Source organism: Corvus brachyrhynchos, unplaced genomic scaffold (assembly GCF_000691975.1).
Source record: "Corvus brachyrhynchos isolate BGI_N302 unplaced genomic scaffold, ASM69197v1 scaffold633, whole genome shotgun sequence".
NCBI classification, from domain to species: domain Eukaryota; kingdom Metazoa; phylum Chordata; class Aves; order Passeriformes; family Corvidae; genus Corvus; species Corvus brachyrhynchos.
In genome coordinates this window covers 330,885-344,953 of record NW_008237435.1, presented here as the reverse complement: position 1 = coordinate 344,953, position 14,069 = coordinate 330,885, and the positions used below count along the sequence as shown (strand labels likewise).

The window sequence follows — 14,069 nt, the reverse complement described above, 5'->3', positions numbered from 1 at the left end:
CACCTCTTTGCAAGAGAATCACTTCCGTGGCTGATGGAGCCCTCTTTAACTAAAACCCCAAACTATGCTAAACCATGGCAATGCCTTTATGCTTTCTCATTGTTCCTTTGTTCAGGGAGTATTTGAAGTGTTTGTTCATTTGTCATACTTTCACTCTAAACTGATGTTCAGAGCATATTAAACTGTCTTTAGTATGCTCTGAACTTCTCATTAATTCATTTTTGTAATAATAGCAATTAGAGAAGTTTTTAAGCTAAGGATAACCATGCTAGTGTCTTGGAAGAGTTAAACTGAGTGTGTTGACCCAGCATTCTTTCTGCAGGAATGTGATGAGTCAGCTTAGGCTCTAGTTAAAAATTTTAATTTTAGACAGTGTAACTGAAAATAATGGCACTTGCCTAACTATTCAGTTATTTAATTAGCTTTTTACGTAGGACCAAGAGTTATATAGTCACTAGCACGGGCAGAAGTGTACTGAGTTTGTTTTGAAATGTTATGTAGAGTACATAACTCATTCAGCAGGGGATAGAATATTGGAATTAGAAGACTTGCTATGATTAATTGATCACAAAGAAGAGAAAGATCCAGGCAAGTTAAAAAAAAAGAATACCAAACAAACCTTGCCTTGATACTGGTTAACCTTTTTTTGAACTCTTTTATTGTGTATGGCAAAGGCAAGGGTGTTTATCTGTGGAAAAAAAATCTCATTATGTGGTATTTCTAAGATAACTGTGGGTAAATTGTAAGTAAATTTTATCTAACTGGCTATATAAAACATTGTTTACGATGCAAGTTTGCATAAAACCTGCCAAGAAGGCTTATTAAAAAATTACTAATCACCTGGGGATGACTGAACAGGAGTGCTTAGTCTTGCTTATCAATAGCATGATGGTTTGGTTTTATCTTATGCCTGAACTCTTTTCTCTTTTCTTCTCATTTCACTCTGCTCTCCAGGACAACTCTCTGATTAATTTTCCTGTGTGTAGCAGAAAATAATAAGTTACCTAATTTAAGCAAATAATTAACAAGTGTATCCAGTCATTTAACTGTACCTCAGCAATTCTCACCACAAAATTCTATGCTACAAAAATCCTTTAAGCACTCTAAATGATCAACACTTCATGGCTATAGAGAGTTTTCAAGAATAAAATGAACTAAAGAACATTAAGTTAAAACAGAAATATTAAGTACTAAAGTCTACCTAATAGTATTTCACATACCTAACAATAAACCTAATCTGTTGCAATGTAAAAAGCAAAAGTATACTGGTTTTTATTCTTTCTCTCCATAAATATGCACAATTTTCTAATAGTGCCTGCTAACCTTAGATAGGGTTAGCAAATCTACTGTTAATCTGGACACAAAGTGAGCACAGAAATGGACTGAACTGGCAAAATACAAATTTGCTGTTAGTTCACGGAGAGCGTCTGGACATGGAGAATACAATGTGAAGAATTACTAAGATTCAGTATGTAGAAGGGAGAGCTTCACCCTGTCAGATTAATTTTTGTAGGTATACTCAGTGATAATTCAAGAGGCAAATTCAGCTATCACAAAAGCACTGACAGTAAATTCCTGTGTGTACGTACATGAGTATAAATGTATGTGTACATAAAGAAAGACTTTAAATCTGCAAAGCATTTGATATCTACATGCCTTGCAGTCTACTGTGGACATCCTCCTGGAGTGGCTAAAGGAATATAACTCTTCTGTGTCCTCAGTCTTTGCCGCCTAAACCTTGCATCTGGCATACTGTGTTCTGACTGAATAGGAGATATTAGGATACACTAGACTAGATGAGATTTGAATAGAATAGACTGTTCCAGTTGAAAGGGACTTGAAGCAACCATCTAGTCCAACTGCCTGACCAAATCATTGTTGATCAAATTAAAGCCTTGGTGAGCATTGTCCAAATGCCTCTTAGACACTGTCGGGCTTGAGGCACTGATCACCTCTCTAGGAAATCTTCCATGTTCAACCACTCTCTGGTAAAAAAATTTATCCTAATGTTCAGTCTAAACCTCCCCTGAAATAGTTTTGAACCATTCCCATTCAGCCTATCTCTGGATATAAGGGAGAAGAGATCAGAATCTCCCTCCTTCTCCACTTCCTGTCTTCAGAAAGCTGTAGAGAGGAATGAGGGCACCCCTCAGCCTCCTTTTTGAATGACTGTCTTCAAGCTTCCACTTCACCATTACTCATCCTTCTAAATCTTCCTGTAGAAATGTGCTACTTCAACTGGCACCATCGCGGCCTTGACCCTTCCATCACCCTGACACAATGCTCTCCCTCAGTGCAGTTGTGCAGCTAGCTGTTGACATTTATTGATGCCCTGTATGCAGTGGTCCATGTTTGACCTCTTGGCTATGAGATGGCTTTTCCTTGAATATTTCCTACTGGTGGTATTATTTGCTGAAAGGCTGTCACAGAGACACCATGGGTTTCACTAAACCATTGACAAACAGTAGCATGGGACATCTGCAAAATGAAGAAGATACTGCCTTAATAATTTTGCTCTGCAAAGATTGTGGGTGAATACAATGTGAGAATCATCATCAGAACGCCTTTCTGTTAAAGAGAGAATACAGCTAAGGGTTTGTGAACTGCAATGTATCTTATACTTTGTGAGATGCTACCCAGGTCACTCACTGATGTATGTGTGCATGTGTAAGTGATAAATAAAACCAGATAAACCAGATAGCTTTGTCTACCTTCACCTTAAGAGTTGATGTAACATCTCTTTGCATATGATACCATTATATTACTGTTGCTATCCTAGTAGCATATCCCCTCAATGACACTGTGGTATATAAAGTGAATAAATAAATCATTTAACCTTTTAGAATAAGATGGAGAGAATTATATTTGGAATAGAGAGGGAGAATCTGAAAGCAAGATATATCCTCAGCAAGTGTAAATTATACTTAAAATTATACTGCAGCAGCTATTCTTCAGGCTAAAAATATTTTAGAGCTTTCATATTCCTTTGACATTTCCCCTCAGCTACTGACAGGGCAAATACTGAGGTGGATGCAAGATTAAAATTGTAAATTGCACTTCATAGGATTTGGAGTACTAGATCTCTTACTCAGCTTTGAAACTCTGGTGTAGACTACTCATTGATGTCTTCATAACTATTTTGGGATTATTTCAAGTTTTAAAGAGTGCTGTAGGGTGGGTCCGTAGTATTTGACAAGTCAGACACCAGGCATGTTCTTTGTTTTTTATATTCATTCACATTCATGACCATTGAAGTTGTAGCTGGTTGTTCTGAAAGACGAATACTTTTTTAAGCCAAAAACATAAATATGAAGACAATCAGACCTCACAATAATTGTCTGTTCCCTGTTATGCCAAAATGAAAAAAAACCCAAACACAACCCTCAACATAACTTATGAAAGAAAGCTATATGTGCTGTGTGTTAGAGCAGAGCTCAACATAATGAATGACCAATTTAACTGAAAAAAAGAGGCAAATTCAATATGTGCAAGAATCTCCTTTCTATAGAATGCCTGGGGTGGTCTAAGTGTCTGAAAATGTGAGTAATGAAAACAGGCTTAGCCTAGATTTCCCACAAAGTTCTGTACTTTGGTTTCACCTGGCATGATTTGTTGCAGCCAATCTTACCACCTTCCCTAATAAGTGTGCTGTGAAAAGCTGTTACTCAATTCTGGTACTGACTTTGCTTTTCTAGTGTTTTATTTAATCACTATAATTTTTAGGACAAAGTCAAAAGTCTAAGTGCCATAAATTTATTTGTTGAAGGTGATAGTTGGTGCTGGGTTTGAGGAGTATGAGACCATGCCTTTGGTCACCTTAGTGGAAGCAGTTGTGCTATATGTTTATTCTCATGATTCAAAAAGTGTTCTGAAAAATCCTTTCACATTAACCAGCTCAAAGGCAACTTTGTCCTTGTTTGGCTCTGAAATTTTTTGAGGGCCGGGGAGAGGAGGAGGGCACAACATTACAAGCCTTGCTGCAACATCTTAGAGTTGTAGAGGACTGTAGCCATGTTGCCATCATGTTATTTAGGTGTTAAGTAAAAAGGCTATTTATTTCTTTTTGAAGAAGCTTGGTAATACACATTTATACTTTAATACACATTTATACTTTATCACGGATTTTTAGATCTGCTCCAACTCTAACATTTTTATTCATTTAAAAAACAAAAAGCCAGCAATCTCTACCAAATAAAATAATGCCACAGTGTTACAAACATTTCCATGACAAACACATATACAATACCAGCAAACATTTCCCAGTCATTACTCATGGACCATTTATGAAGCACTTGGGGGTGGGTGTCAGCAGAGCTGATGTGATGGTGACTAGCAGTGTTCTCCCTGGCACTGAGGGTGTGTTCTAGCAGAGGGAAGCACAGTCTGTGGTATTACATGGGCGCGTATCTTTGTAAGCCAAAGATGAGATTGCCCATGGGTGTGCAGAAATTTTCACACTGCTTCCTAGGTAGCAAGCTTTTGGCAAATAAACTGTCTCGCTTGCTGGTCTCTTTGAGTTCACTGTAGTAAGGAAACATTCTGGCTCAGCTCATATGGTTTCTTTGGGGTTTGTTAGCATGGACTCCATGCATATCCTGTCCTACATGTGCCAGCCATCAAGAGGAGAAACAGATCAAAATGTGTGTTTTGCCAGCATGCTGGATAAATATGACAGGTTATTGACAAAAGCAGGATGCCTTCCAAGTATGTGTGCCACAATTCACTGTACTTGCAAAGCAGGAAATAGAGCGAAGGTGTGTTCTTACCCAGAATATATGGGAAACAAGAAAAATATTCCTTTGAATTAACACTTTATTCTGGCAACCTACATTTCTTACTAAGCTGGAAAGATAAAGGGACATATTACTATTTATTTAAAAAAAAATAAAAAAAAGAAAACCAAAACTGTTTCAGTGGTGATAGTAGTTTCAGATTTGTTTTTATTTTCAGGAAGCCTTTTATGGAAAGAACCTTGATTTTAGTAGGTTGTGCTGTATTTTATACCCCAGTCAGAAAGAATGATTGCATTTAATATGGAGAGCTGAACAATTAACAGAGTTAATAGTTTTAAAGATAAGATAGGAATGCTAGGATCTGTATGTGATCCTGAGGTCATCAGATTTAAAGAAAAAAAGCAAGAAAACCACATGAACAAAACCATTATTGTGTAGCTTTCTTTTCACAATTACTGGTAAATTTACTTTGAGAAATTATTTCTTACTCAAATTTACATTATCACTTATCTCAAAGAAGTGCTTAGCAGTTTGACTAATTACACAGTTTCAAAACTTTTGCTTACCTTAGGCTGATATTTCTTGGCTGTCAGTAGTAGATGACTTCACTTAGAACATTTTATACTACAAGCTGCGGTGTCATTCAGCATTTGAAGAACAGTGCAGGTGTCCAATATGAAAAGAAATCTGCTGTGTGGGAGTCTGAATAGTAGTGAACAGTATAAAGCTTGGACTGACATAAGACCAAAAGCTGTTCATCATTAGCTTCTTTCGTCGACTGCTCTAATTCCAGGACTGCATTCTAATCCACATAAGGCTGAAAGAGAACATATTAATATTTTACCATAGTGATTTAGTATACATTAATTGTTCATGATGTACTTCATGATGCCAAAAAATCCCCCAGAAAGCACATTTTTATGAGTGCAAGATTTGACTGTAAGAAGTTTCCTTAGCAAAACATGAAAAAATAGTATAAAGAATATCTTTCCTGTAGCGTACATTTTTCCATATTAAAAAATCAATTGAAATAAGTTTTTATATGACAGAAGTATGAAGGGTCAATTCATTCCCTCTCTTTAGCAGTCACTAAGGGACCTGTTTTGGCAGCATTGAAGAAGTTCTTCTAATAGCAGAGGGAATAGCAGGATTTGATCATGTCATACTTGATATCTTCCATCTTCCATCCATTCCCTTATTTTAAATTTACTTGTATGCCAGAATGTTTTCAGAACTGGCATTTTGAATTAAAAAAATATGCAATGGATATGTTTGCAAGCATACAATTTTGGTATTAAAACCCAGATAATATTTATAGAAAATCTTATCAGAAAGTGTACACTGAAGAACAAAAGAGAATTCTAGTTAACCTGTAAGCATTTTTATATTTTGCTAATTAGCATCTTAAGGCAATGAATCAATTTTTACGTAACTAGTAATTAGTTTTATAGCAAATACTATACAAACACAACAAATGGTTGTAGCAAATACAACAAATTCTGCTACAGAAGAAACTTTTCAAACTGAGCCATCAGGTAGTATAAAATTATTCCATCTCATGATGAAACTACAGTGATTTCCTAAGCAATATTGGCTGTCAAAAAATAGCTCTTCATCAATCTTAATATATTTCTTTAAGAAAAAGGAGGAAATATTAGCTGTGTTTAAAAACTGTGAAACCTTGTACACTTTCAGTACTGTGAAATGACACTTTCTGAGTAATTTTTTTTTATGCGATTTTAGACAGTAAATATTCTAAAATTTCAGTCATATTCTTAAATATCTTTAAAAATTGCCATTTCTTGGTATTGTCTTTTGTTGTGTATAGGAAGTATTTGTAGTCATATCAGTTGTTAATAAATGTGCTATTCATATGAATGCATGAAATTATAGGATTGCCCTTTTTAAGAAGTACCTTTTTCAGTTTTTGATATCTCATTAAATACAGTAATGGATGAATGGTTTAAAGGAAAAGGAATAGCAGTAGGTTGAAAAGGACAGCCCCTGTGGAGACCCTCTAAAATCTGAGAATTTGTGCAAGCAGTAACACAACTGCAAATATGCTTTGGTTTAGGGATAGGTCTGTGAATTATACAAGAATCCTGTTGTCATAATTATGTTACTGGGCTCTGTTGGAGTCAGGAGGAGAACTGGCCTGAGACTGCATCTACATGTCCACAAGGAGACAGGATGATTTGTGATTCTCAGGTAACCCTGGGGACATGGATATTAGAAGTATGAATTTTGAAAGGCTTTTTTCTAGGTCTTTTCATGTAAATTTTCCTCCTTCATTGGTAACTTGTCTGTCACAAATTGCTTTTTAAAATATTTATTTATTTAATTAGTTAATCAAGGAGTTGGTTTATGTTACTAAACCACTACAGGTGCCCTTTTACAGCTACTTTTACTGAACAGCAACTGCAGACACTCTTCTCCATTCAAATATGCATTTCAGTGCTGTGTATACAGTTACTAGCACTTGTTAATTAGGCATAAACTGGGCAGTTTTCCTGTATATGTAATCTTTATGTAACTGTTTTTCAGCAGTGTAAGGGGTAGCTTTCTTTAAAGAATGTATTGAGAAGTAATAACATTTGAAATCCTGCTATCCAACATTTGAAAGCACCAGATTAGCAAGTGAAATTCTGCTGTTCAGCTATATATTTGGCACAGATTCAAGCAGCTTTACAGGGGGTTTTTAACTGGGTTTGTACATGCCGTGTCTACCAACTGATGAGCTGTGGACCTACCCGGAGATTCTTCATTACAGAGAAAGTGATTAATATTTCTTTTCCCCCTGTGCATCTGAATGGTGCTTGGAAATGCCATGCAGCCATCACATCTTGTATGAAAGAGGGTTAGAGCAGGAAGCCACTGTCTGAGAGTGTGGAGGGTCCGGTGCCCAGAGCCATTGCAGCAGCACAGTGTGTGATAGAGGGGATTTATGAACTGGCCTTGCTGCACGCTTGTGTGACTTGAAGTCTTGCTTAAGGATGCCTACAGAGCTAGGTCATTGACAGTGGGAAAGAATACTACCAGCTGTAAAATGGGAGGTTTTTACAGCTGTCTTTTAAAATATGAAGGTGGGTGATTTGGGTATAGTTTGAGATAGTCCATAATCATATCACATTTCCTTATTGTTCTGAAGAGAGAGAGCAGAATGGCATATGAAATTAAAGTCTCTACACAGAACAACCTGAGTAGTTTGTTTAGAACTGTTTTACCACACATTGACAACAAAATGTGCAGCAAAGAATAAGGGATAGGAAGCTTCCTGCACGTCCTTGGGTTCATGCAAGAACTGGAACCAATACAACTCCTGATAAGATTATTTCAAAAAGCATTCCAAGATTATCAGAAGGGTTGCACTGTATCATAAAAGAAAAAAAATACCCAGGTAAAATACAGCATGCAGAAGCAGTTTTCCAGCTCCTCCCATTGCTGCACGTAAGTGACACAGTTATAGTTAACTTTGGATTATCAATCACTGTGAAACAGAATGGGAAGGTTGTACATTTGAACAGCTTTTCCACTGCTTTGGCATTCAATGATGAGGCTCTCAGAACCAATACTGGACATGGAAATGGCAAACTACAGTGAAGCTTTAGATCCGACATATACAGCACTGGAGTTTGAAACTATGCAGATTCTGTATAATGGCAATGGTGAGTTCTGCCCTGTGAGGCAAAATCAAGCCAGTTAACAGAAAAAGTGAAGTTTAGTAATGCTATAAGGTGTTAGTTAAATGTTTTATTAATGGAGCATTTGGGGGTTGTTTTCAAACTACAAATCTGCTCTCTTACACTTCATCGCTGACTCTAAGTTAGTAACATTATAATTCTTTAAGGAAAATAAAAGAGAGGTTATATATAATAAAGTAGCTGTACTGTCACCAGTCAGTTAATCAAAGGAAGAAAATGGTCTATTCAGCAGTTGTTTTATTTACTGTAAGACAAATGAATAACTAGTATTGACAGTTTGGACATGGAAGTATATTTCGTATATAACTTTCAGAAAGAAAGGACAAAATCATCCAGAGGTTTGTGAAAAAAATTAGCTACTGTTTCTTGATGCCTAGTTTCTAATTGTTGGACCAATATTTTTTTAATTTAAGTGTTGATCTAACCTTTCTAGCTAAGTGTATATAGGAACAAGAGTGATTAAAAAAGAATCACATTGGCTTTCTAGAGGACAATGTTTTGCTGAGAAAAAGTATTTGCATTTGGCTAATGTAACACTTTAGGCAGACTTTTTATATGCAATTTTTGAGAAGTTGTATCAATAATTTATGCTTGAAATAGAAAGCATGCCATTTCATTCTGCTATTGAGTACTGACCAAAAAAAAAAAAAAGTGAATAAAAGAATAAAAGTATCAGGCAAGTTAAACTACTCAAAAATGGCCTTCCAAATCTTTTAATACACTAAAAATGTTGGCTTATTGTATCTTAAAGAACAATTCATAGATATATAGTAGTATGTATTTTTAAAAGGCAGAACCAATATGTAGTGATTTGCAGGAAAAATATTTAGCACCTGAATTTCCACATATTCCTGCCATATAGAAACTAATTAAGGTTTCATTGTTGGGCTTTAAGTTTTATCTGAATTTCTGATGTTGCATTACAGCAAGCTTAGTAAATAGAAGAGTAGATTTGGTTATTGATTTAGGAAGGAAAAACAGAACTTTATGCCCTAACTGAATTTGAAGCTATCAACAATGATTATATAACTTTAGATGATTTCTCTGCTTTTTGTTCTAATATGGGTATTTCATTGGTCATTTGTTTTTTGCTGAATAGCACCCTTTTGGATCTGTTAATGTTAAATAAAATGGGAAGCCAGATTAGGGAGATTGTGCTTGGTTGCATTATGTGCTGGCGATAGAGCTGGTTAAATTATCACTGTAAGTGATTAGCTTGATAATTATTAGTTATCAGGTACAGCCTTCTTATGTTTAGAGTTTGTTTAGAGTTTAGCCTAAATATTTTCTTACAGCATTTATAAATACATTGTCTTGTTACAGTGCTAGTCTGGAACTGAAAGCTGCCACTTATGAACCTTCCTGTGTATCTTTTCTAGCTGTCTAAATTAATTGGGAGCATTTAGAGAACTTTAACAAGCCACATTCAGGCAGATTACACAGTTCTATTGAAATCAAAGAATTTTTCAACATCAGGTCAATTTTCCAGACATTTTGTTTCAGAATAACACCAAAGAAAATAAATATGTCCTTGTATTTATATGCACAACTTATGAACCTTCCTGTGTATCTTTTCTAGCTGTCTAAATTAATTGGGAGCATTTAGAGAACTTTAACAAGCCACATTCAGGCAGATTACACAGTTCTATTGAAATCAAAGAATTTTTCAACATCAGGTCAATTTTCCAGACATTTTGTTTCAGAATAACACCAAGGAAAATAATTATGTCCTTGTATTTATATGCACAACTTACATTGCTGTGAAATTTTTCATCATAACATTCAAATACTGTATTTTTAATTATTCTGCTGTATGATGCAAAGTTAGAAAACCACAAAAGAAAAGTCTTATATTTTTCTAAAACAATTCTGTAACCTAGTTGAAAAATAATTTTCCAGTCATGAAAATTCTGATTTTAAAATAAAATCTTTACAGAACTGAGTTCCTACTTATAAGATTTCATTTTATTTAATCATTTTTAATGTAATTCCTATCAGTTACAGCTCTGTAAACCAAAACAAAACAGAAAGGTTGCTTCTCTCTGTATCTAAAGAACTCTTTAACTTTTAAGCTCTGCCAGACACAATGAAAATTTTATAATGTATTTATGTTATACATTTCAGTTGGATCTATATAATATGAATAATATATATATATTAACAGTTTTACTCTTCATCCTGTACACTGTTCATGACCTCATGTACTTGACTTTTGAATCTGTTTGCATATCTAATTAATGTAGCAATCTTTCTTTCTCTTGGAAAAAACAGCTACAAATGCTTAGGGCATATTTTCCTTTCATTTAAACCAGAAGCAAAACAAAAAGCTATTTTGCAGTTGTTGTTTTGAACATGTCTGCTAACATTGTGACTCAAAGTATAAATATAACTGGTTTGCTTTCAGGTGAACTTATTCAGTAGTGTTTACCATATTCAGTAACTAATTGTTAATCACATAGCTAATATTCTGTGCAAGGAGAGACTGCACCAGCGTTCCTGTCAAAAATATATTTGAGGAAATAACAGACTCTTAGCATGCATTTTTGTTTGGGGTTTTTTAAATTAAGTTGTGCAAAACCCCTTTTTTGTTTCTTTGTTTAATGTCACAAACCTTTGTATGAGAGTTACCGGCTATTGCCAGCTTGTATGAGAACTGATACAAGAGATCTTTACCAGTTAACACCGCTTTGTGCCAAAGTTCCTCTTCAGGAACTTCAGGAATCTTTCAGTATTCCTTTAGTAGGAATGTATGTGTAATTATAAATGAAGAAGTGCACTTTAATTTTTAACCCTTCAGCTGAAAGGAGTTTAGAACACAATTATTTGTTGTTTTGAACTTCATAAATTCTTTTAACATCTCTATCATTTTGAAAGTGTTCACGTCAGTAAGAACCAGACGTAATCAGATAGGTCATGCTGTATAAATTGTTAAGTGGCAATTAAGAGAAAAGGCCAGAAAAAACCTCTATTTAGGTACAACTTGCGCATGAGGTTGTTGTTGGAAGTTTTGTCCATAACTGTGTATGTTCTTGTCTCTTGTCAGACAGTTCAGGAGAAGCTGTCAACATGAATGCTGCTGACAACGGGGTCAGTAGTCTCTGTGCAATATGTGGAGACCGAGCGACCGGAAAACATTATGGTGCTTCCAGCTGTGATGGATGCAAGGGATTTTTTAGACGTAGCATAAGGAAAAACCACGTCTATACATGCAGGTATTTCAAAAGATCATCTAGAGGCACTAAATTAATGAATTTAAGGAAAAATTGTATTCAGACCTTATCAGAATTTTCAAATTATGTTGGGGTATTTTCAGCTTTTTCTTAAGGAATGCTACTTGATATTACACACTCCAGACTATATTCCAGATACTTGTTGATGTTGTTGATATCATTACATCACTCAGAAGCTGTTTCACTCTTTTATTTATGATTACAAAGGTCATTTCCTGAAAAAAAAAAGGAAAAATGCTCATATTTTCACTGCAATGTGAAAACTGTAATTCTTAACTGTTTTCAAAAATTCTTTCCTTTTGAAGGTTGTTTTTGAATAGTAAGTCTAAGATTTATGAGTCTTGTTTTAAGGGCCATACAAACACCTCTGCACATATTCCCACTTGGTGTGACACACAGGTCTTTTTGAGCAGCCATTTGCCCCCGTCAGTCTGAATGACAACCTGTTACTTTCCGAATGGTGCCCAAAATATCACCCTGCATAATTTTTGATGAAATTTTCTGTGCAAGCTCAGGTCCATAAACTGTCCATTTTGAGCCATGAGCAGAACATATGGAAAACTCAATGAGTTTAAACAAATCACTGAAAGGCTATATTGGATTTTTAAGTCAAGATTTTGGTAGCGATGGGGCTACAAAAGTGGATTCTGTGAGAAGCTGTCAGAAGTGTCCCCAGCATCTGGTGAAGCCAGTGCCAGCCAACTCCAAGACGGGCAAAGCTGAGCCTATCAGCAATGGTGGTAGTACCTCTGGGATAATGTATTTAAGAAGAAAAAAAAAAATCATTGTGCAGAAACAAAATGTAGCTAGAGAAGAGAGGAGTGAGAACGTGATACAGGAACAGCTCTGCAGACACCAAGTTCAGTGGAGAAGGAGGGGGAGAAGGTGCTCTAGGTGCTGGAGCAAAGATTCTCCTGCAGCCCATGGTACAGACCATGGTGAGGCAGCTGTCCTCGTGAAATGCATGGAAATTCACAGCAGAGCAGATATCCACCTGCAGCCCATGGAGGACCTCCTGCTGGAGACGGTGGATGCCTGAAAGAAGGCTGTGACCCCATGAGAAGACTCTGCAGCATCAGGCTCCTGGCCACACCTATGGCCCCATGGAAGGAGGAGCCCACACTGGAGCAGGTTTTCTGGCAGGGCTTTTGACCCTGCAGGGGACCCATTGCTGGAGCAGCCCAATCCTAAAGGACTGCACACTGTGGAAAGCAACCATGCTGGGGCAGTTCATGAAGAAGCCCATGGGAAGGACTAACATTGGAGAAGTTCATGGAGAACTGTCTCTGTTTTGAGGGGCCTGACAATGGAGCAGGTGAAGAATGTGAGGAGTCCCCCCCATGAGGAGGAAGTAGCAGCAGAGACAACATGTGGTGAACTGGCTGTAGCCCCCATTCTCTGTCCCTTGTGCCATTGTATGGGGTAACGAGAAAACATTTCTAAGAATGGCTTGTTACTGGAAATGTTGTTTCCTTCACTCTTCCTTGGTTGTGTAATACTCTTATAAGGAAGCCTCTCCCTTACAGGCATAGCACAGTGATATAGCATAGGCATACCCCTAAAGTGGTGTGTCAAGAGCTGACACAAGTGATTTCAGGAAGAGCTCTGCTTTTTCAGAGTCTGTTTATCTAACAAACACATGAAAAGAAGAAAAGGCAGACCTAGACAGGGAGAGGGGCAAATGGCTCATCTGCATTCACTTTAGGCACACCTGTAGATGTGCACAATAGCCTGGGTAAGCCACCTTGCAGTGTCATGCTCCGTGTATTTCCTCAAGCCTTTATTTCATTGTGTTGGTTCCTCTCATTTCCTGTTTAGGTTGCCACCTGTAGTGATAAAACATGCAGCTTGTTCATTGTTATCTCCCAGAAGGAGTAAACACTGCCAGACAAGGGTAATGGTTTTGCAGCTAAGGGGCTCCTCCATGGCAGCAACACTTGGCTTTTTCCTTGATTGTGCTTTCCTTTTTCTATTTGCAGTTTTTCTTCTTTTTTTCCTCCACCACCATTTGATGCAGCCAGTTACTGATATACCTCAGAAATCAGTTGAGGTGTAAATGATGTACATAACTACAAAATTTTCCACACTTACCTGTTCCAATGCATACACGTTTGTACACATGCATATATTCCTAGAAAATGAGCAGGTACGAAACAGCTCTCAAAACTGATTAATAAAGAAGAATAATCAGTGCAACTGAAGAAGAGAGTCTGTGGTTATAGAAATTATTCTGACAGGACAGATTAGTTGGTTTGCTTCTTTGTAATCAGGGTCCTACTTTATTAATGCTTTATACATTTGCCTTTTCTTGTCTCTGATAGATTCAACCGACAGTGTATTGTTGACAAGGACAAAAGGAATCAATGCAGATATTGTCGTTTAAAAAAGTGTTTTCGAGCAGGAAT

At 36.5% G+C, this 14,069-nt stretch overlaps 1 protein-coding gene across 1 annotated transcript in view; it reads left to right on the top strand.

The window, feature by feature from the left end:
• HNF4G (hepatocyte nuclear factor 4 gamma) overlaps nucleotides 1-14,069 on the top strand; it is a 39,611-nt gene that overhangs the window by 8,193 nt on the left and 17,349 nt on the right. Inside the window, 2 exon segments of the mRNA XM_017731208.1 lie at nucleotides 11,478-11,646; nucleotides 13,986-14,069. The exon segment at nucleotides 13,986-14,069 is cut by the window's right edge and continues 10 nt beyond it. Of these exon segments, the coding sequence (XP_017586697.1) occupies nucleotides 11,501-11,646; nucleotides 13,986-14,069 (230 nt within the window). The 5' untranslated portion in view covers nucleotides 11,478-11,500.